Here is a 22,077-nt window from a genome sequence, read left to right as displayed (position 1 = left end):
CGCTCAAGGCTGGAAGTGTATTCTGGGGAAGGTACGACCATGCGTTTGTCCTGTTCCTGAACACTTCTACAAGGTTCCACTGCTATCTGCCCACAGAGACAAGGTACTAAACTAGGTAAAAACTTTTATCCAGTAAAGCTACTATAGTAATATAATAATAATATGTACTTTTATAATAATATAATCATATATACTATTATAATAATAAACCAATAATACATACTATGTTTTGTCAGAAAATAAATATATAAATAATTGTCCAGCAGAATACAGTTAAAGAAAATTAAGGAAATGGATTATTTGAATAATATATTCCCGTGAATAAAAGGAAGTGTTAAATTGTTCCAAAAATGTATAAACCGAATAAACTAGAGTGACATGCAAAAACACTGTGCTAGTTTTGAACAGGAAGCAGTAATGTTTCAACAGAGCACAGCAGAGTACAGAAATGCTGTTTAGAAGCTAATTAGCCAAGGTGCAACACTCTTGTTATTACAACCTACTTGGCCGTGCTATTAACTCCAAGTCACCACATGAGACTTCCTTAGAGTGCAACCTGGGCTATTCAGTCCCTGATAATCTCTACTCTCCTCCCTCACTTAAAAGTGAAGGAAACAGCAGTGAAGGTTACCTGATTGTAACAAAGTACATAGAAACAATTGTGCTCAGCAGTGATCTTTAACAGTGACCTTGCTTGTACAGGCAAGGATCCAATTCCAATTCTTGTTATAGAAACCAGTGCTTATTTTCCTCAGTGCTAGCTAAACTCATTGACCAACAGGTAGACCAAAGTGCCAAGATCACAAGCTACAAGTGTACAGCATGGAACTCATATGAGAAAAATGAAAAAAATATTTCCATTGCAAAGGATAACTCAACTGAAAACTACGGGGGGAAAAAAACCAAACTAAAAAAAAAAAACAAAAAACAAAAAACAAACCTAAAAACCACTAAAAAACTACTAAGAGCAATGTTAAACCAGAACCTTGAGAGCTGAAAGAACCAAAATCACAAAAATTCCCACCCTTTTTGTGCAAACAAGCAGTTGTGCATAGATAGGACACAGATTTCCCCTCCTGTTCATAAAAGCAATTGTGCAAGTTGGCCACAAATCACAGCAGGTTGCATTAACAGTCCTCCTGTTCTACTCCAGGCTTATGTTTAATTTAAACAAACTGGGTTACACATGATTTCAATATTCTGTTGGACGACCAAGCAAGGGAAAGAATGAATTTAAGCAGAGTCTATGGAGAGATAATGTGAAGGTTATAACATAAGTGAAAAATGGCCACGTTGCTAAGATAAGGCTCCAACCACCAATCTCATTGTCAAGCCTGGCCATCTGTCAGCAGAAACCTGATTTACTGCATATAATGCTGCTATACTTGATCACTACTGTTCTGTTATAAAAGGCTCCCAAGGTTTGTTTAAGGACACCAAATGGTCCTTTCTAGCAACATAAAAAGGGTTAATAAAACACCTCCTCAAAAGCCAAGCTTTTTGGAACCAGGCTTCAGAACTTTAAGTCAAATTTTACCCAGTTTCAATGCCACTGGTAGATGAAACTTCTTTAGAAATAAAAACATTAAAACCTGGGAAACAAAACCCAAAAAAACCCCACCAAAATGATAGCAAATTACATAATTTTCACCATATATTCAAAGATACTTGTAATGAAGCTTGTTTATGGGCGTTATTTTAATAGTGCAACAAACTTTAGATAAAGGCACTTTTAAGATACATTCCTACAATACCACTATTCAACAAAACCATTAATAAAGCAGCCACTTTCTTTCATTTAATAATTACTCCAGATATCCAATCTGTTTGCAAGAGCACTAATGACAAATATTCAGATGGGGGCCTATAAGCTCATGGTGTAACAATTCAGGTGAGCACATGTAATCCAACTCTTCCCCCTCCTAGATGCCAGAACAAAAATGCCCATGTATGAGATTCATCCTTCACACCAAATACCCACTGAGTAAAACAGCTGCAGGTACTTTCTCAGGTTAATCAAACAAATGAAATAACAGCATCCAGTAATAACAAAACAATTTTTCCCTCCAAACAACAGGTCTACGCTGCAGGTGGTTTTGTCCCATAGTAAGCAAACAGGAAAAAAACACATCCTGAACAGCTGCTCATTAGGTGAGCACCATTCTGCCTGCACAGCAAATGAAGCAAATGTCATGTGGAAAAAACCACAGTTACGGTCATGTAATTAGACATGGTAACACAGGCATACACAAAAGAGGAGGGAAGACAAGTACAAATTACAATTGCACAGGCAATTTATTTCTGGGAGTTTATAATTTTTGATGTTCCTGGACTTTAACCTTACCATTTCTTTTAACTAGGCTTTTTTCCAACTATTTTTCCCCCTATTATACAATAACAGATAACTTTGGACAATCACCTGCTATAGAAAAATATCCATTCCCATACAATTATTTATACTGAATGGAACACTTCACTTGAGGACAGTGGGAGAATAATCCATTAGAACAGATCAAAACAACACAGTGAGTAGGACCTTGCAGTAAATATTATAAAGTGCTGTGAATTTATTGCAGGCTTACCTGATACTCATTGGGCCAGAAAGTGCTGACAGCCAACTCTGCTCGAAGCCAGTCTTTGCCAGTGGAACCAGTGACATTCCAGATGGGATTAGCCAGTGGTCCTTTGTTCACCCTAACAAGGATGTTCAGAGTGCCTGGGTTTCCTCCATTCTTGCTGTACAGGAGGTAGCTGAAATCAATGCAGTGAGTATCATTTTCTTTCATTGTTGGAAGCTGAAGTCGAGTCTTTTCTCCAGGGTCATGGTCTGATGAAATCACTACCATATATGATCCTAAGGGGAAAAAAAAAAAAAAGTGGAAAGTATTAAGGAAAAAGATAACTACTAAGAAACTGATTGTTCACTGTGAAAAAGGATGAAATGCATAGGTTTTCTTATCCCAGAAACCTCAAAATTCAAGTGGATGAAATCTAACAAGCTATAAAATGGCCAGACACATGACTGAAGTAGTACCTACAGAAGATATCACATATCTCTGAGGACCTTTCTAGATGTCTCCACCTACAAAATTTTCCTTCTCTTGTTTTAGGATCAGATAATTGGAAACCAGATCACAGATGGGAAAAAAATAACAAAATAAATAAAGGATCATCATTATTTTGAGGTCACTGAGGTCAAAATTCTCTCAACTTGCTCAGCAGATTTTTCTGAGAACAAAACAAAAAGTAAGGTCCACATTCCTCAAGGCAGATATATCACACCCTTTTCCACCCAAGAAGAGCCAGACCTTAATTTGAGATATATTAGCAATGGAAATAGCTGACTTAGGACACCAAGACAAATTTCTTTGGGAAAGTTTTGTTTGCTGCTCCATTTGCCAATGGATTTAAGGGGATAACAGAAGTTTCTACAGCTAGAAGAGTGTCCATCTTGTAAATGAACATGACAAATATACATAAGACAAAACAGGCTGTGCCTGTCTAGCTACAAAGGCAGAAAGTGGAAATCATATGTTTCAATATGTTGTACAGGCACTAATGATGAATCAGTCTGTCCTGCTGTCCTGCAGAATGGATGGTAAAGGCAGGCTGCCATCTAACCTAGCCCGGAGCTGATCCATTGCTTCAAGAGTGACAGCTACACACCAGGTACTACCTAGTGAGTGAACCCCACAGAAGAAAGCTTGCTAGATAGGCTATGCCAGGCTGAACTTTCCCCACACCAGGTACTACCCAGCTCAACATACAATGAATCATTGATACAGGACAGTTTCCCACCCTAAATTTACCCATCTGCCTAATGATTCCAGAATCTTCCTGTTGATAGATTTTCCTTTTACTTTCAGTCCTAAAGGGCATCACAATAAAGGGCCTTTTCTTGTGAGAAAAGTTCAGGTTAAAACTACCAAAAATAGAGAAAAAAAAAATTAACCTAAACTAAAAAATAAAAAAAAAAGGATTTGTAAACATTTGCCCAGATGAGTAGTCTCACAGAAGCCCTGGGAGTACGTACATGAATACTGGTGAAAAATCTTCTATGAAATATGTTTATATAAATTATTTTGTATGTCAAATTTTATCCTTTAATTTTTAGACAACAAGGAACTATCATGTTCTATTATGTCCTAAACAGTTGTATTAGGCATTCTGGAAATTGTTCACAAGCTGCTGCTCAGGAAAAGATGAAAATTTATGCACATGGATTAAGTCATCTCTGTTAGATGCTAATTTACTAGCCTGTAAAGCAAGTCTCTGTTAAAAAACTTCAGAAAAAAACGAGAGAAAGAAATACTATAGAATGAAAACTGTTCTTATCAAAGCAGAGTGGATTGAAATCTATATTTTAGTAGTGGTCTTTAAAAGAGGGTTGAAAGAAAACTACTACAATGTAACATAAGCAACCAGTTCATATTTAGAATTATATGCAGAATCCATTATTTATTTTCTATTGAAGAATTTGGCAAAGTAGCAATTCCTGGTGATTTCTTCATCATTAATAGCCATTTTTAAAATAAAAAAGAAATATTTTTATACTATTTAGGTTTGCTGGTACTTTAAATCTTTAAAGTAGCATCGGTTGTTGGCTATCTGAGAAAGTTTTGTAAACTACATCCATTGCTGTGCAATTTTCATGCCCCTTGACTCTAGAATAAATATAATGATATGCTTGTTTGTATTCTTCATTTTAGTAATACATACATTCTCATAAGCACCTGATCATCAGACTAGAGAATAAGATTTTCAGAAGTTTTTTTTACTGAATACTACACATGTGGCAGGGGGAGGCTGTACATCAGAAATTTGAGGTTTTTCCTTCCACATTAGAGTTGGAAAACTTAAAAGGTTCAGCAAAAATCTACAGACTGCTTCCCACAGTTAGCACTAATTGTCCATGTCCATCTAAATTGCCTCTTTGCCTTTGTTACTTGTATCTTGTGAATATTTTTAAGCAATAAACAAAAAAAAGCTCAGTCTTTCCAGAAAAAAAAAATCAAAAAAAGCAAAAAAAACCCAAACAAAAACATTTCTAGTATTTCTAAAGGTAGGATACAGAAGAAGATAAACCTTCCAACATTTTCTGAAAGTGAATTTTGGGGGAGAAGGAGGAAAAGGAAGAAATAGAATATAACGATCAACTTTTCCAGATTTTTAAAAGTGTTTCTCTCAACTTCTCTCAAGATAAAACCACCGGAAGGAAAAGAAAACCAAACTCTTCAAATTGTAACAAATAAACTAGAAGTATTTAAAGATCCTGTTTCTATAGTAAGAGAATCAGCTATAGCCTTTGGAAGCTCCAACATACATTTTTAACATATCAACATATTTTATAGTACTCCACTTTCGCAACCTCATTTTTCATTATTTAAAAATACTTAGCAGTGAATTTGCATTCATCTATCTACATGCTAGTCCTACAGCACTTCATGAAATTCTCCAGACAGTATTCATAGACCATTTATCACAAAGCCAAAGCATCTGTTCAGCTTCTTGGAAACTACTTCCCTTCTCCTCCTTTTTTTAAACTTTAACAGCTGTAGTTTACAAATGTACAGAACTCTGCTCCCTCCTCAAACATCTACCTACTCCAAGAACATCAGAAGTCAATGCCAGAGTAAACTGTACAGCAAAATTATATCTTTGGAAAACATACAGAATATTTTCTTACACCTTTCATAAGAAAGTCATTCTTTACTTGTAAAGAAATACAATAGGATTGAAAGAGTTAGGAGTTATCCCCCATTTATATATGCCTGCAATATCTTAATATTAGTTATTAATAATTATATTATTGCAAATCTTTATAATATCTTAAGATATTATTGGACTTGGCAGAAATAAACAAGGGAATGGCTCACAATCTCATTAATTCCCAAGATTACCTAACTGTTTGAGATTTTCAGTGAGTGGTTAGAGCAAGTGTTACAGCTAACTATTCACAGTGGTGCTCCAGCCTGGAGCAGGGACACAGGGTGAGGAGGAAGGAGCAGCAGACACCAAGTGCAATGGAATGACTGCAGCCTCCAGTTTCCACCCCCCTGTGCTGGGGTGGAATTTTGGTTAATTTTTCCCCAAGATGAACCTGTTTTGTCTTTGACAGTAACTGGTGATTTATAAAATAAGTGATGTCCTTGTCTTTGTCTCACTCCACGAGCTTACCCACACTATTTTTCCCCTTGTACTGCTGAGGAAAGGACCAAAAAAGGCAGGGTGATGGGCTGGCCTAGGTCAACACAATGCAGTGGCCAGAAAGGTAAAGAGCAGCAGTTAGTGCTGGCTAACACTAGTACTAAGTGTTTTATTAAATCCTAGTAGAGCCAGGCTCCATGATTTTTTCCCATTGTTGCTGGCCTAACAAGGTCAGGCACAGGCAGATATATAATACTGTGTACTTCCCTTGAAAACAAGAAAGAAAAAACACACTAACCTATGTTGTTTCCCCTAAGATTTTACAAAACGAAGTCAATTGCAAGTGAGTTACTCCATTAAATCCCAAAATGGTAAAAAAGAAAAAATTAAATTAAATTATTTTAAAAAAAGAAAAAACAAAGTATACATATTTGGGGCAATGGAGAAAGAAAAACTTAAAATGAAAGAGTAGAAGTTCATTTTTTCTTCTTAAAAGACAGAAAGGGCAAATTTCATATTCGGATTATGCCACAAAGAAATGAAAGAAGAAAAGTATCTAAAGTCATCATTTGTGCCTGGACAAAGATCCATTGCTCTTAAATATTCCTTTCACTCCCTATTTTTCCACTATGCTCTAGCATGATATCTTCAGTTACTCTGGCAGTTGGTGCAGCTACAAAATGCACTCAACTCATCAGTAACATTTTTCTCGAAAATTTTTCTTGTAGTTTGACAGTGATGATGTTTCATCCTTCTTTCAGTAATTCCCAGAAGAATCTTCTCCATTCTTGTGATTTTACAATCTTCAAAATTCATAAATATGTTCTCTTTCCCCCAAGAAGCTTGTGTTAATTTTTTCTACTTAAATGTAGTTTAGATTTCTCGAAATCAAACTCCATCCTCTCATTTAGCTTTTCTTCTCTGAAGTGCCTTCTCTCTATTTGCCAGTTAATAGCTTCTAATGTTATTCCTGATGTAAAAGGTCAATCCAATTCTCTCCTACACAAAACAGAAACATCAGACTATGAAACAGATAAATGGCACTGCCTCCTAAGTTTTGACCAAGCTCATGCATACAGTTCAACTTTAGGATCAGTCTTTCAGGAAGATTTTGATGCCTACTTGGCATTTAAGTCATGAACTTGCTAAAAGGCGTCTCCACAACTGTGGAGTAAGAGCCACTAGACTTTCCCTGAACCATATTATTAAACATAGCTGTACATACCTCATAGTTTTAACTGCCTTGTATTTACTTTGATAATCATTAAACTTGATGTCCTAGTTCAGTGGCAAGGACAGATCATTTCAGAATAAATGAATTCTTTAACCAATTAGTTGTGAAAACTCTTCGGTTTTATCCCCTACTGAAAACCAAGCTCTCTTATCACCTAGCAGTTAATCGAAGCTAAGAAATCATGCTAAGATTGAAAAAGAAGTCCTTACATAAAATAAAATGTGCCCACTGTAAGGTACCAATGTGACAAAGCGGTTTCCCGATCAAATTATTCTCTCTCACTTCCTTGCTTTCCGAAAAACGGGTTTGTATTTGAAGTGTGAAACTTGTAATTTTCAGCAGGCTCATCTTCAGCTCCTGCAAATCTTTCCTCCAGACAAGAACTAACTATCAAACCATCTCCATTTTTGAGACATACTGCGGTAATTTCTCTGCCTGTGAATGGCAATGTCAATTTCACAAACTGGAGGGTTCAGGCACTCGTGTGCTTTGTCCTAAAGCTCAAGACTGTGACCTTTTTATCTTTTAATAATGACCATGTAATATAGTCCCTGATTACATTTTGGGAAAACTGGAGGGCTCAGGCACTTGTGTGCTTTGTCCTAAAGCTCAAGACTATGTGACCTTTTTATCTTTTAATAATGACCATGTAACATAGTCCCTGATTACATTTTGGGCAACATTTATGAGAGACTGCAGGCAAAGAACAGACACTGAAATAGAGAAATAGACTTGCAACCGGAAGCAGACTGCAAAGAAAAGTTCAGAAACATCTATATTAATTCACAGAAAATTATATTTCACACACAGTAGTATTCATGCCTGTTTTGTTCTTCAAAGAATGCCTTCTCTATGACAGTTTGAGACAGCCTTTTGCTTCTGTTTCTGTAATGTGCAAGAAGGCAAAAAATAAAGGCTAATTATAAAAAGTCAAAAGCTCTTACATTATCTTCTTGTAGGGAGGATATTAGTTTCAAAAGAAAAAAACCAAAGCCTATCAGTCCTTTAAGTATACTCCAGGTAAACCCCCATGTGCTTGAGTTTAATAAAACCTCAAACCATTATAGCCTTTTGCCCTCCATTACCCAACATATAGTAAAGGTCTACAACCCTAGGACAGAGGAAAAAAAAAAGAAAATAAAAAAAAGGAAAAAAAAAAGGAAAAAACCCTAAAGAAATTATTTAGAAAAACTAGACACATTGTTAAGGTTTTTAACTTTAGTGCACTGCACCATCAGTTAAGGATACCCCTTATGGAATGTGTCTAGAGAAAAATGTTATTTTGTAACACTATAATATCACTTAAGATACATTATTTGATACACAAAATATTCAATATAGTTATATCCTGGTTTTACCTTCTTTCATTCTAAAACATTCAAAAATCTTGTTATTGCTGTAAACAACAAAAGATTTCTCCAAAATTTCTTTAGATGGCTACAATTCCAAGGTATCTTTCCACTTACTTCACTTGTTTACAATATCATTCCCCATACAAGACTCAAACTGTTGAAGGCTTGTCTCAAGTTCTTTACAGATTGTCAACGTGAAAGTGGGGTGAATCAGGATCATGAATTTCAACTTCACTGCCTAGCTCAGTTCCAAAGCACCACAACTTTCCCACAGAGATTAAATATATCAACAAAAATACACATTACAGACATAGGAAATTTTTCTGGGAAATGCAAATCTTTCAGGGGGTTTCCTACTTCCAACAGAAAATGAGATTTATTAAAAGAACCAACCCAAAGCAGGTTATTAAGCTACACTGTAGAAATAAAAGCAGAGCACTCATTCAGTTTGAGCAGAAACTTACCCTCATGGACTGCAAGAGCTCATCAATTCATCAATTTCTCACTGACATTGCAATTTCACAGGAGGAGAAAAGGTGTCCTTCCCTCCAGGCTGTACTTGTTGATGCCAAAAGCCCTGCTCTACAGCAAGGTCATGCAACTGGGATTCCCCCATTAACCACACCCACGGAGGTCAAGCAACAGGGACACAGCCTGACAACACTGATCCAGGCAAGGCAAATAAAAACAGCATCAAATCGGCCAAAGAATTAATATCATGGGCAGCATAACATTTACCAGTGTTTACAACTATCATACTACTGGCTTGATACTAATATCACTCATCATTAGTTCAATTCCATGAGAACAAGAAAATGTTCACAATTGAAAGGGAAAAGGGGAATTGAAAAACCTCATGTTTCAAAGACATGCAATACTTGCAACAAAGTGCATGATGAACTTTTGTCCAAAAATTGTTTCTTGGGCTGGATGTAGCTACAGATGTTTTGTTCTCCATACTAACATTTTTGAAATTAATAAATATGAAAAATATCACTCTGGAAGTGTTGTTATTTGCAGTTTTCTCATGCAAAACACCAAAATCCTGTGGACTTGTTTGTACTGATGCAGAGAAAATAGACCATGATGACATAACAGTTTCTGAGGTACAGTAATTTTCTCCCTCTTCTTTTCACGTGATGGACCTTTAGCTAATACATAGACTTTAGGAACGCCAAAACCTGAGACAGAATAATTTCAGCAACTGAAATTTGCATTGGAAGCTTGTAGTTGTCTGTACAAGAGAGCATTTATCTTGCATTGTGCTTCTTTGAATTGCCTCTTCCAGAAAAACATTCAGAAAATGACGTTTGATAGGGTGCATCAGGCTGGCTTATGAAAGGAGAGTGTTACTGAACAGTAAGCTGCATTTCAGTAAGCAAAAGGCACATATAATAGTTCCACATTCCTTTAGGGATTAAGCAAGGTACTCTGCCATGAATTTTTTAACATCAGTGTCCATGAATGGATGGCTAAGACAAAAGTAACAACAGCTCTGAACTCTCTGAATTTGTGCTTCAAACCCATAAAATACCCCACGGAGCATGGCTTAGTAACTTCAGGATGCTTCTCAGTCACCCACGGTGTGCTCTGGCTGCCTAAAGAGCAGCAGACATTGGCCAGCTTTCTGTCTGGAAGAAAATGTCTTTTCTATGCAAAATTTCCAAGAAACTCCCAATTCTAGATTAACATCAACTCGGGATGAAGCTATCCAGTTGGGATAGCAAACAACTGGGTTCCATTTGTGCCTGCCCAGCCTAAAGCCTAAAGATGTTTTAATCTTAAACTGTTCCCAGAGCAGCAGCTAAAGTTGCCAAACTCCAAGGCACTCCTGCACCTCCAGGGAAAATTTCAGTCCCATGAAGACACCAACACCTAAAAACACTTGCAACAACTTCACTGCATGAAAAACTGGTGCAGAGAAGAGTTTAAACCCATTTTGCTTCACCATTCCTGTTAGCTGCTCTGATATTACTTGACTGGATAAGGTGAGCAGTAATGCACAGACATCTCCCTCTGTTTTAACTTTGTTCCACCCATTTTTGTGACAGACCCCCAGGATGAAAGACCAGTGTCGGCCCTTCTGTATCCACCTACAGGTCTGGGATGCCACTGTATCCACCACCACCACTGAACATTCAGCATTTAAATGTTTCAGATGCTGACAAAAGAGACATACATTACTGAGGATGTTACAACAGATGGGAATCAAATTATCTGTTTCTGTGGATATTATTTATTTGGGTAGAAATTAAAGTGAAATATGAAAATATTTAGAGGAGTAGTCTAGGGCAGACAGTCTTATAGAAAAAGTCAGTGCTGAGCACTTGCTTAAGTCTTTGGTGTGCTGCTGTGTTTTTGCTGCAGTGCACAAAAACAAGTTCGCAGAGAATTCACAAATGTCAGCCAAGGTGACCTGAAAGCTCACATCCAGTGAAATTCACAGGACTTTTACTCCTACCCTGTGCCCTCCTCCATCTATGCTCATCAGACCCTTGCAAAGCAACACACAAATCCCATAATAAAAGACCTAGATCTCCTGTACCTTCCTCTTGAGAGAGGCAAGGAGACAGAAATGTTTGGTTTCTTTGTAGGTAAGGGAAATGAACTGACTCCTGGAAAAGTCCAACAAGAACCAGAGCCACATCAAGATAAGAGAGGAAACTGAAGACAAGTGGAATTTTCCCCATTAAAAAACATATTTCCAAGTAACTTCTTTCAGTTATTTTGAAAGTATTTAGAAAAAGGCAGATCAAAATGTATCTTTTTGTCTTTGTTGTTGTTGTCAGATAAAAAATACTCTGCAAACACTCTAGGCTTTATTTCCCTCCTAAGTACTAAGTGGCATTTAGATTCTAACTGAATGGGAAAAAAATATAATTTTTGAACGTACATTATACTTAGAGTTGCTTTAACACGCTAGTCATTCTTCCAAAAAGCAACAATATTAAAAGTGCATTGAGAAGATACTTACTCCTGTCAGCTTAAAACACTGAAACTGGAAACAGAAACTAAACTGGTCATTCCCTAGATAAGCATGTGACAGGAGAAAATAAGAATCAACAATCTCCTGAGAATACTACTCCCAAGTATGACCAATAGTTAAATAAAGGCTCATTACCAGACGTGACAGCAGATTACAACTGCTGTTACAGACCTTTCAGAAGAGGAAATTAAATGTCCTATATTTTTTATAGTAGTCTTAGAATTTATTTAAAGCACGGGAAGTTCATGAAACATTTTCACTGGGTTATGTAGGGGCTTTTTGGTCATAGGAAGACCGTTCATTCCTTTATTTTCAATCACTTTTTCTCTGCACCAAATAGTAATATTTCCTGTTATGAAATCAAATTTTCTCAGAACATTGCTTTATGCAACGGTGACTTGAAGAATCTCTATTTCCAGGCTTTGTTGCTTTTACAGGTGTAGGACCTACACTAAAGGAGTTCTGTATTCCTTGATGACATGCAGAACATGAGTTAAGAACCAGCTGCTGAGAAGGATTACCACTGATAGGAGTTTTGAAAAACCATTTAAAACAATATTTAAATAGTGGAAATAATATTCATCCTATGCATTTGGAAGCAGTAGCCGCAGCAGAAGACAGATTTGTTTGCTGTTCTTCAAAATATCATGTGGCCTCCCCTCTGAAGTACATACCTCACTTTGCAGTGACTCACACTCCAGTTGAGCACAACCATTAAGTCAAGCCTTTGTCAATACAACAGCAGTACTCTCTAGTGAACTGAAGTACTTGCTTAAGGAAAAAAAAAAGCTGGAAACCTTGAAATTTATTAAGTTCTGAGGAAGTCTTCCATCTGTCTTCCCGACCATCAACACATGGTTATGCATATTTGTTAAATAAAATCATGAGCAATTTAGCAAGCGTGGTATATTGACACTGAATGCCCCATAAAGAGCTGAATATTACATAGATGGAAAGGAAGAGGCTAAAAAAAGATCATATACAGAAAGTTTCTTCTGAAGTTATTTTGATTTTCCAGTTACTGATGGTAATGTTGATCTCGCAAGTGCAAGCAGTCCCCTAATGCATATCTCTATGAGAATTGTAATAAATAATTTAACAACACCTAAAGAGAACACTCAAAATCCATGAATCATACATATGCAAAAAATGCACTGAGGAATGCACTACCCAAGAGTATGAGGATTCATACACCACTAAATTAATTACCACAGAAACAGATTAAAAACTCTAAATACACATTGCACACCAGAAAGAATTCATACAGACAATAAAAATAACGGACAAAAAACCCAAGCCAAAACACAGTTAAAACATTTGTCTTGATACCTAGGAAGGCTTACAAAATAGATTAAAACCTTAAGTTCAGAGTTCCTTGCTCTCCTAGATGCTGGAGCTTGCAGTTAAAACAAAGACACGGGGTTTATGGTGTGTGACAACTCTCGTCATCATGCTTCACATCTTGGTAACAGCGCTCTGCTCCACAGACATCAAACTACTCTTCTCTCCCAAACACTTCAACTGTGCTCTGATTAGCATTAACACGTTACACCCAGAGTAAAGGCTGCAACCTGCACCTAGCTGGATGCCTGCTGCATCTCCATCAGTCACAATGGAGCTGAGGATGCCTGAGAGGTCATCACATTTTCATCCAAATTAGTTGTTTTAAAACAAACAGATAAATAAGCTTTCCTTACAAAACCCTTGCCTCTCAAGTCATATTAGCAGCTCAACTGGTTTTACACTCTAGTACACACTGCCTTTCTTCCACAGGGAAATACTCCTGAAACAGATAGAAACAACCCTATCTATTATAAAAATCATTCATGCCAGCATACTAGCATTTCTTATAGTGTTTTGAAAGAAATAATTTATGTCAGTGTCCAGCAATAGGAGAATGACAAGGAGAAAGACTGCAGATAAACTAGGAGTGCTGTTTCAGAGAAAACTTGAAGTTCAACAGCTATGAATGGCTAGGCTAGTCTTGTTGTTTTGGGGACTTTAGTTTTCATCTCAGGATACAACTTGGTTTATGAAGATTCACATCTTTCCTCCTGACACCACACCTTCCAAATCATAAGTTTTGAAACAGCTATTTTTCCAAATAACTAGATTATATAGGCTAATGCTATTTAAATCCTCCTCTATTTTGAATACTGAAGTTCACAATGCCAACAAAATACCAGACATATTCATCCAAGACCATAATATATAGCTGGTAACTTCATGCAGTGGAGCATTTTCTTGGCACCAACTAATGTGTTTAACCTAAACTTCTGAAAAATACAAAATTTTTTTGTTAAACACATTAGTTGGTGCCAAGAAAATGCTCCACTGGTAAATCTGCCCAAATATGTACCATATGAAGGATGAGAGCCTTCCCTCCATTTCAGGCAATTGGTGAACTTTTAACACCAATATTCATTAGTCAAACACTCTACTTAATTCTTGGGGCTATTAGAACATTGAAGCCATGTTCCAGAGGTAATTTAATGCAAGTATCTTCTGTGATTTATTTCCCACTTCTGTTTTCTCCAGTGACACAGTACAGATATCAGAGTACCCAGTCATCCAAAGCTATTTTCTTTTATTTTTTAAGGTGTAATTAGGCTTTTAAAGAAAGGCTTTGCAGTTGTACTTCCTAAGGGAATGCATAACTTATCCTGAACTAAGAATATAATTTCAGACTCAAACTTTTCTTTCAAAATTAGAATTTGCTGAAACCATAAAGGAAAACTGAAGTTGTTAACGACCATGAATCATAATGCTGCCTTCAAATGTTTTAAATGCCCAAATAAGATACTCAGGAATCGAGTAGCATCTCAGAAAAAGAAGAGACATTAATCTTATAGTATTGTCTTTTAACATTAAACTTTAAAAATCTCTGTGAAGGGAATATCAAACAAAGTTAGAAAATAAGCCCAGCTGTTAATCATGACAGATAAGTTACTGAAAAAGTTGTTTTTTTTAAAAAAGATCAAATATTTTTTCCTCCTGTGTTTTACCTACCAACCTTCTTAAGACTGACCAAGAACTAACCAGAATTTCCCTGTGAATAGAATGGAAATGCACAGCAATTATGGGAAAGAAAAGGAATTTTTATTCTTTCCAACTGAAATAGATAAAAATAGGCAATAGATTCTGAGTACATTCTTTTCTCACAAACTGAAGACACAACTGTTCCTGGCTTTTATGCAGATAGAAACATTTCAGGACAAAAGACTGTGACAGTCAACAGCAGAACACTTCTGAATCTGGTAAGAGACAGTTATTAAGCAATCAATCCCAGAATTCAATTAACATTTTATCTAATCATCAACCTGAATCTCTCTTACTGCATTTTAAGATTATTACTCTTTAACCTATCACCAGCCAACAATAAGTTTAGTTACCCCCTTTTTTGCAACAGCCTTTAACTTCTTGAAAATTTTAATTTTCTTTTTCTGTCCTGTAAGAGACAATCCTAATTTTCCTCAGACTTTGCACAGAGGAAATGCTTCTGTTTAGCCTGCTGTCATTTCCGCTGCTTTCCTTTGAGATTTTCCAGAACAGGCATTCTTCTTTCATAGTACAAACTGAATAAAAGTACATATTCTTCTAACTTCTCTCACAAAAAAAAAACCCCAAACTGAAAATATTATTAAATGTATATTTACACAGAACATCATTTACAAACCAATTCCATCTGCCTTTTTCACAATAGCGCAATAAGCCTGAGCAGTTTCACCAAATAATTTCTTCTTCATTATTTTTCGATTCTTCTTGATGAGTACTGCCCCACTACATCATAATCATTTCTGAACCCCAGATTACCCTCAAATTGGCTCACAGGTAACCTGAATAGCCTCAGCCAAAGAAAATGTGTTATTCCACCATCCACAGCACTAACAAAAACAATAAGACTGGATGCTGTCAGTGTTTTCCAAGCAGCTTTTCACCTGTCAAAAAGGCTTTTCAGTTTCATCAAGACGTTTCTTCCGTAAGCTCAATGAAGAAATTGGTATCTACTGCTTTCCTTTCTTCTCCTTGTATATTTAGAAAAATAAATTTGCTCTTCATTAAATATTATAGAACTTCTTTCTTGGTACTCTCCAGTATCTGTACCTTAGCTCGCTATCACTTTAAGTATACTGTCAAGACAAGGTTATGGAGCTGAAGATCATCAGTTCTGTGGACAGAAGACACTTCATTCCAATGGCTGCTCCTAAGCTGCCCAAGAGCAGCTATTCCCTGGCCCACAGGTATCAGAGAGGACAGGACACTCACAGGTAACCCCATTCAGGCCACCCAGAACAGCTAGGCAGCCTCTGCAGCCCTGAGTCCTGTGTGTCACCCACAGCTCTGAAACAGTCCTTTCCCATGCCCCTCCTGGGTCTTTCTTAGCTCAAAATAATGGAAGTGGGAAAGGAGGGGCAAGGCAGAAGCTTCTGTAGTGTAATGCCAAGGCTATTGATGGCTACCTCAGGCTAGACTTCGGGAAGGAGAAGACACGATGGGACACTGGTGGATAACACAAGGCACTAACTGGCAGACATAGAACCAGGGCTGGCAGCCAAGCAGTGTCCAGGACTGCATCCCGAGGGCTTTGGCAACAAGTACACCTTCTTGAGCTACAGTGATGTGCAAGCAAGGAAACCCACAGCCCTAGAAATGTTTTGTCCCTATTAGGGAAAAGTTACCCATGACACAGCAATTTCCATTTAGAGTGTTAATTCATCAAGCAAAAATTAGATACTAACAATAGAAACGTGTTCATGTAATTACATAGGAATCAGCTGTTTGGGTTGTGGAGTTTGGGATTTGCTGGTTTTGGGAAAGCTGTGAGTAACCAAGTGCATGATTGCAGACTGTGGTGAGGTGGAAAAGAAATCCATCAGCTCTCAATGCAAGAAGGCATTCTGGCTCAATACAGCTGCCATCTCACATTCCCTCCTCCAATGTTCTCATTATTACATAAAAGATACAGAAACACATAAAGAAATGGATTCACAGGACACACAGGAAGAAGTAGGCTGCTGCTTCGTCTGAAGAAAAAGCAAAACAAAAACCAAATAAATACCTTCAAAAGATGAAAATAATTTTAAGGTTTATACAGCTAATAAAACCCATTAATTTCTTTTAATGCCAGGTACAAATTATGTTTATAGTTGGAAATTTACTGAGAAACTTAACAGAATAAAAATAATACCTTGAGAGATGTAAGATGTATTTTGAAAGAAGCAGTATTTTCCTTTAATATTATCAAGCATTTTTGTAACACTCAACACAGCAAGGGCAAGGCAAGGCTTGAAGCAACCATATGGCTCAGTCGTTTAGCAAAACAGGAACTAAAGCAGTGCAGGTGGCTATGGAAGTATTCAGTGATGTTTAATTTTAATGAACTAATTTGAACAATGTGTGATAAAATCAGCATATAAAATGATGCATATTATTGGAATTATCAGGAAAAATGCCTCTCTCCTGCAAGGTTCAATTGTTCTACACAAAAGGCACCTTCAGACATTGTGGGTGTGCAGGGATATAGGCAGGTGCAGCCAAGAGAATTAAATGAAAGCATATATCGATACACATAATATTTACACCTATGTGATACCAGACACCTGTAGCCTATCTAAAACAATTACTCCAAACTCTGCCCTTAATTTTGCACTTCTCTTTTGCCAGAACTTAGTTCTGTATCATAGCAACGAATTGTCAGTTTATTTTTGCAATTTATATTCAGAATATATATTAATTTTTTGCAAATTAGCATTTGCTTGAGAATGCTAATGCTTTCATATTACATGACATCCAATGAATCAATAGTTTCCACGAAAAGGTGGAATGATAATATTATGTAAACTATGCTGCTGAAGTTTAAAATCACAGACAGGTATAACTTTTGGGAAATAAAACTACTGACAGGCCATAATTTTTAATATCTGCCACAATTTCTCTTTTAATTCAAAGGTCAGCAAGCACATTTGCTACTATGAGTGATCAGTGCCTCACTGTCTTTATAAGGCACAATTACTTGGACAGCTATTAATCATTCCTAACAATTAGAAACATTGCTCCTGCCTTCAAAGAAGGGGTGGTTATGAAGGTTCACCTCCATTCAAAGCCTTAAAAATTGAATTACAAAGTGACAGGGGCATCACATTGGTATGAAAAGAGAATTCTATACTGATAAATCATTACACTATTGAAAGTGCTGTGTTGCCAGAGAGACTCACTTTAAGCAACATACTGGAAAATTTCCATTTGATCCGAGTCATAACAAGGCTCTTCCTCTTGCCATTTCATTTTAAACTGAACACAGATGAACCCATGGTACCCAAAGTAAAGAAAAGCACTGGAGTAATCCTGCACCACCTCCAGACATGTAATTTTTCCATTGAATTCAACAGAAACCATCTTTGCTTTTCATGAATCATTTTGGGCAGTGTATAATTAAGCGAGAAAGGGACAAGACAATAACATGCAAACATAAGCACAATAAACTTCAATATTGCTGTGAACTATTTCTGAAAGTTAGCCAATAAACAGATTTAATAGTACACAATTCTCTGTTAGGTTTATTAATTTCTACTCAAGACTACTGATCACAAGGAGATAAGTAGGGAAAAACATTCTTCTTCACATTGAAGCTCTATACTGCTAGCTAATTCACACTCCTATGTCAAGAACCTTATTGCCCAGAAAAACACCTAAATATAAGAAGGAAGAAAGTTTAAAAAAAGCAAAACCAAAAAAAAAACCACCTAAACAAAACAAAAACAAAAAACCCAAAGGGGAAATTCAATAGAATATAACATATAAATATGGATCACCTTGAAACTACATTAAAAAATAACATCAAATATGCTGGTAAAAAAAGTATCAAAAAACCAGATGGAATAGAAGAGATGAAAATTAATATAAGTGAAAGGAAAGCATACCTAGACACACACACACCAAAGGAAAAAAAAAAACAACCAAACAAAAAAAAACCCACACACATAAACATTTGTTAAAAGGCAGCCACGGAGCTGCAGAGAGGTTAACAACAGAGTTCCATGGGACCAACTCTAGAATACATCACAGTGCAAAAAAGCAGTAATATTCTGCAAGACATCTTGAGGTATAAGGCAGTGAGACGTCTCAAAGTAATGGAGAACAAGAGCATTACAAACAATGGTGTATTAAACAAAAAGAAAATAAAGGTTGAAATACAGTTGTAACACACAAAATGTCACAAATTTAAGACTTGAGATGCAAGACTTTGATATGTGAAAAGACAGAGAAGCGGGAGGAGAGGGGTTCAAAAGAAAGACAGCAATAGGCTAAATAAAGAAAAGCAGTGTGCAACTTGACCAAGTCCAGCAGCACAGTATGGGCACTATATGAAAAATGAGCCTCCTAAAGTCTGGTTAAAATAGAGCTTTAACTAAATTATTTTATACATTAAACCTGTGGAGGATATTGTTCCTGAAACAAAACCTTGTAATATTGTATTTCGAGAGTTCCAGGATATGCCTTTCTTACACACATGGTCTTGTCCATGTTTAAAAAGTAAAACCTTCCATTTTTAGAATACCAATTAAAAATATATTTTCCTAGTAAATACCTGGTAAGACAGCTCTTTAGTGGATAGCTTGAATTTAGTGACTTCAACATACTTAAGGCCAGTATCTGCCTCACACAAACCTCTCTATTACTTGAATTTCATAAACAGCATTATGAACAAGCAGTAAAAACAAAGTACTTAAGGGTTTTGTTTCACTCAAGTAGGCACACAAGGAACAGAGAAGCCTAAACTGGAACTGTTGCAGTCCCTGTCTGTGGATAACGAGATAATTGGGCTTCCAGACTACAAAAAGCTTCAAATATTTTGTGACTAATAAAAATAGTCTTAAAAGACCCAAACAAAGCCTGCTCAGGGCTCTCCTCAACCTTCCCCAAGGAAGGACTGAATGAAGCAGAATGCACACATTGAGACTGATGCAGGTTTTCTGAAGCTCTGTCCCTCTCCAAGTCTTTGCAGAAAGGCTGTGGAAGCAACTACTAGAGGGCTGCTTTGAAACATCTCATTTGAAGATTTTTTTTCTTTCTCTGATGTGCTTGTTCAGGTGCAGACAAGTAAAGGCTGCAACATCCATGTAGATTTATTTCAGAGGCACAAGTGCAAACAAAAATTTTATTATTTATTCCACTTCTAGCTCCATTTTAGGGAAAAAGCCCAAATAATTTTCCATCTTTCATATTAATTGATGATGCTATTTATATATGCATATATGTGTGTATATATATGTATGTGTGTATACATATTATACACACACACACACATATCTGTATGTGTTAAAAAGGTTCAGCTCTGGTGAGACACTGAAACAAACTTCCCAGAGAAGCTGTGGATGCTCCATTCCTGGACGTGCTCGAGGCCAGTTTGCACAGGGCTTTGAAGAACCTGGTCTAGCGAAGATGATCCTGCCCATGGCAGGGGAGTTTGGAACTAGATGATCATTAAAGTCTTTTCCAACTCAAAACCATTCTATCATTCTATGATTCTAAAGAGAATATAAAAATGAATGATGGTATGGTTATTTTTCAAAGGAGTAGAGAAGGTATAAAGGGTTTAAAATTGTGGAAGCAAAACCACAATAATACTCTTAAGTGTCTTACTTCTCTTACTAATATATGATAATCATACAAAATAAAACTAAGTCCAAAATGACGAAGGGGCAGAGAAAAGAAATTATGTCCAGGAAGTAGAACAGGCTAGAAGAGAGGGGAGAGAACAAGAGTTAACAGGATGGTTGAAGATAAATTGTTACTTCATTCAAAAATATTTCTGAGTTTTAGGGGAATTAATAATAATTCTGAGGTTTCAGAAAGACTAAGTGCGACTAGATAATAACACCAGCAAAACCACCTTTTCTCACACATTTGATGCAGCAGTAATGTGCAGTGTTAAGTGAATGATATAAAGAAAATGGTATGCTTCTGTGTGATGACAGCTCCTTTCTGGCTTATATGAATTCTGGGTCTCCCCCAGAAACGTTTTGTCCGTGCACACTGCTACCCTAATACAGCCTGCTTAATATGCAGTGCTTCCCTTAGGCGGGAAATGCAACACAGCACTAAAATGGGTCCTAGGTGTTAACCTCAAATAAATCAAATTATTAAAATTTCTGGAAAAATGTGTCACAGAAAACTAAAAAATTAATAGCTCTTGTCCATCCTAGCCATATAATTAATGAAAGATTACTTACATTAAACTAAGCTGTTTTGCCAAACCTGGACTCCCCTCTGAATTCCAAGTACTTCTGGAAAATAGTTAAGAACTTACTAATCTCAAGAATATCTAAGAAATTTCATCTACCCACAATGTGGGAGCATAACTACACCAACAGGGGCTGGCAACAATGCACTGAAAACAATTTCAGTGTTTATTTCATGACACTCACCATTGATCAAGTCTATAAAACCTTTGAATCTAATAGAAGAACAGATTACCACTTAACTTTATTACTGGATAAAATCTTCTTGCAAAAACAGCAAAAACTAAGAACCTGTGAAACGAACACTTGTAAAAAACCAATTCTTGTCTAGCATGAACACCCTCCAGACTACTACAAATGGCAAGGAACGGTAATGTTTAAGTTTTTCAAGTACTCACTGAATGCAAAAAGTGATTAAGTTTTTTTTAAATTCACTTTTTCATACAATTTAATACTTCCCATTGACTAATGCATTTTAATAACTTAAGAAATGAGAAATGTCCTTCAACACATATGCTCATATCTAAAAGCTGCTTGAACTTAGATGTTCCTGCAGAGACCTACTAGAGAATCATCTCCAGTGAGTTACATGCAGCTTGCTAGTTCTTTAGATTCAGGGAGAAGCATAATAAGGAAAAAAAACATGATCAAAGAACAAAGAGATAAAACAAAGAGATAAAATGCTGTTTAGAGAGACACCAGTTTTTGCTTCTTTGTTTATTTTCTCAGTGCAAAAGAATAAGTAGTATATACACAAAATACCTAACCATTTTTGGAAGCTTCTAAAGGCAGATGCCTAGGATGCATAAATGAGCCAACTGCCATGCACAGCTTCCTAAAAACTGGCTACCAGACTCCTCTCCCTTGCTACCACTCCATCACTAGCAACGGTGAGACTGAAGATGCATCCCCCTCTGGCATTCCAATTTCAGGAGCTGTCTGTTGCTGTCTAAATTTTCAACAGGAATAAGATGATATGGGCAAAAAACAAACTCCAGAATTTTCCCTGAATAAACTGAGGTTATCAAATCAAATCTTCTGTGTAGTAGAAAGGAATGTGAAAACATGGTTGGTCCAGTTGTCTGTTCACATCTTGTCAACACTTTTGTTTGGGTT

At 36.6% G+C, this 22,077-nt stretch overlaps 1 protein-coding gene across 12 annotated transcripts in view; it reads right to left on the bottom strand.

Moving 5' to 3' along the window:
- Window positions 1–22,077, bottom strand: part of PTPRK (protein tyrosine phosphatase receptor type K) — a 378,252-nt gene that overhangs the window by 247,412 nt on the left and 108,763 nt on the right. For all 12 annotated transcript variants that reach the window (XM_039707322.1, XM_039707321.1, XM_039707325.1 and 9 more), the window contains exon 3: window positions 2,583–2,854. In XM_039707322.1, the coding sequence (XP_039563256.1) occupies window positions 2,583–2,854 (272 nt within the window). The remainder of the gene's footprint in view (window positions 1–2,582; window positions 2,855–22,077) is intronic.

Source organism: Passer montanus, unplaced genomic scaffold, assembly GCF_014805655.1.
Source record: "Passer montanus isolate IOZ18808 unplaced genomic scaffold, ASM1480565v1 scaffold2, whole genome shotgun sequence".
Lineage (NCBI taxonomy): Eukaryota > Metazoa > Chordata > Aves > Passeriformes > Passeridae > Passer > Passer montanus.
The sequence above is the reverse complement of the archived record's forward strand: the minus strand, read 5'-3'. Positions and strand labels throughout refer to the sequence as shown.